General features: G+C 39.2%; 1 protein-coding gene across 7 annotated transcripts in view; it reads left to right on the top strand.

Moving 5' to 3' along the window:
• The window catches only part of LOC138011503 (tumor necrosis factor receptor superfamily member 16-like), a 33003-nt gene that overhangs the window by 9823 nt on the left and 20680 nt on the right, over positions 1 to 2500 (top strand). For 3 of the 7 annotated variants that reach the window (XM_068858539.1, XM_068858530.1, XM_068858535.1), the window contains one exon: positions 214 to 294. The exons of 2 other annotated variants lie outside the window; for them this stretch is intronic. In XM_068858539.1, the coding sequence (XP_068714640.1) occupies positions 214 to 294 (81 nt within the window). Of the gene's footprint in view, positions 1 to 213; positions 295 to 2500 lie in introns of those variants that run through there. 2 more of the 7 variants (XM_068858533.1, XM_068858537.1) reach the window with 2 other exon arrangements.

Here is a 2500-nt window from a genome sequence, read left to right as displayed (position 1 = left end):
AAATTAGTGGCAAAAACGAGTCATGTCACGCAATTGCGCGCTCCACTATGTCAAAGAAAAATAAGAGACTACTCGCAGTAATAATAATACTTTATTTTATTATTAGTGCAAGTCAGGCGTACTCCATTTAGGTACTCCATGGAGAAGGGCTCCTCGTTTTGTCCTCTCCCCATTCAAATCCTTATAATTTTTTACCCTCTGACTCTGGAACAGGAAACCGCGAACTCAAAATCCTTCAAAATCGCTCAAAAAACTGCTTTGGAGGCAAAAGGACGAGGATGTACCACAGGTAAGGTAATTCAACGTTTATTTAACATTAATTGATATACATACTAAGCGATATACTGTTAGAGGTAAATCCAGTACATTTACTACAAGATGGAAGTGCGTTCGACAGGATATGTAGTGTGATAATGGAACACTGGGTTGTGAGAAGAAAAGCAAACAAAAAATTATGTATGTCATTCCTGTGCATGTGCTCTTTTCTGGCTATGTTTGTTGTTTCAGTGGTGCGTTGGGTGTTGGTTGTATTTCTTCGCAGTTAAGCTGCTGTGATAGGTAAGTTTATAAATATGTACATAAAATATTCATTTCCAATAGTATGAAATGTCAAAAGTCCTCTAGGTTGCATTCATCGAAGTTTGAGGGAACTGTGTTCAACTCCTGATAAGAGAATTAACAGGAGTGATAATTGAACCATCTAGCTTATTAATATCAGACTCAGTGATATGAACTACACAGTTCTGAGCATTGGCTATCGCCTGGATAATTATGTTGTCTCACCATGTACTTGGTGTCAACATTTGATGTATGTAGTTTTCCCAGCAATTATTAGAAATACTTTCAATATATAACTGTGGATTATCATTTAAATACCTAATTCCAGCCATATGAATTTGAAAGTCTAACTCTGGTGTTCCATAGAGCTGATGCGAAACTGACTTGAAAAAACAGTCTCACTTCCACCAAAATCATAAGGCATTTAACTTATGTGTACTAATCTGTCAGTTAGACAGGCCCATGGTGAGTTTTCACTTACATTGTCAGGGGCCATACCTCCTTTTAAAAATGAAAAGTAACAACTACTGGTATGAAGAAAACTATCCTGAATGTAGTGGCTTCTCTCAGAGTTCACAAAAGAGCAACCACTGTTCTCAGTGCTCTTTAACACTAAGGGTGCGTTCGATTGACCGTATTCCGGAATAGGAATACATTGAATATAAGTTAGAAATCCTTCATTTTAAAGGAGATTCACATTAAAATTGTCAAATATCTGCAAAAATGCTATTTACACATATTTTTATTATTCTTGCTGCTTTGAAACGCACCAAACATACCGTTTTAATCACTCCAATGACCGGCCCTCCACATATTCTTATTCCGGAATTAAAGGTCAATCGAACACGCCCTAAAAAACATTGGCGCTAACATCGCTTAAATTACATAATTTACTTGAAAAACATTACATCTCAAGCATGAACACGAGTGTATACACTACCCATTGCATTTATTCTGCCATGGCTCGTCAATCCACTAATTTCTATTGGTAGAGCAGGCCTCACCTCATTTGCTCTTGACTACTGGGTAATAATTTTGAAATCAAATGAAGTTATGATCCTCGCAGTTATGATCGCAATTTTGCATACATCATTTCATCGCTAATTTTGAAATGGCCACCGAGCTACACCACTCGGAAAATTTCTTTGGTACAATAGCCAAAGAGCTGCATAGCTCGTTACATCTGTTTGGTACATTGCATAAGGCCAACAAATTACAACAGCACGGCGATTCTTCATCGAGCGAGTTGACCTCAACACGAACTGCAAATCCAGCACAGAACTGCGGCTTAATTCTTTTATTGGGAGTTGTACACAGTTCCTCATACTTCGATGAATGCAACCTAGAGGACTTTTTAATAACATTTCGTACTACTGCAAATGAATATTCAATGTACATGCGTATAAACTTACCTATCACGGCAGCTTCGCAGCAAAGAAATTCAACCAACACCCAACGCACCGTTGAAACGACAAACAGCCAGAAAAGAGCACGTGCACAGGAATGACGTATCCATGTACACGAAAACGAGGCCGAAAGCCCCTCTAAACACCAAGAGAGGGGCGGCCAATTTGCAGTCTTCACAAAAAATCGCGATTTCTGGCGCCTGCGAAACGAAATTAGGATGCGTTCTCTCGTTCCTCGAGAACGCAATAAAATAACAATCGGGTACACACACACACATTGCGTGATGGTACAAAAATTTCCGGGAATTCCGGTCAAAGCGAGAAAAAAGGAATACCTCGAAAGGTCTTACCTTTTTTCCGAAAACACTACACCGTGATAAACTGTTCCATCTGAATTCTCCCCGGAATTACCGAAAATTCCAGTCAAGTTGCATGCGCTCGAGGTTGTTTACCATTTCGAGAAAAAATATTCCGGAAATTCCGGTTAGTTAGTTCCGGGAGCAGGATGTCTAAAAAGGCAGTCGTGGGTGCTTTCC

This window comes from Montipora foliosa, chromosome 7, assembly GCF_036669935.1.
Source record: "Montipora foliosa isolate CH-2021 chromosome 7, ASM3666993v2, whole genome shotgun sequence".
Lineage (NCBI taxonomy): Eukaryota > Metazoa > Cnidaria > Anthozoa > Scleractinia > Acroporidae > Montipora > Montipora foliosa.
Note: the sequence above shows the minus strand (reverse complement) of the source record. Positions and strands in the feature narration are given on the sequence as shown.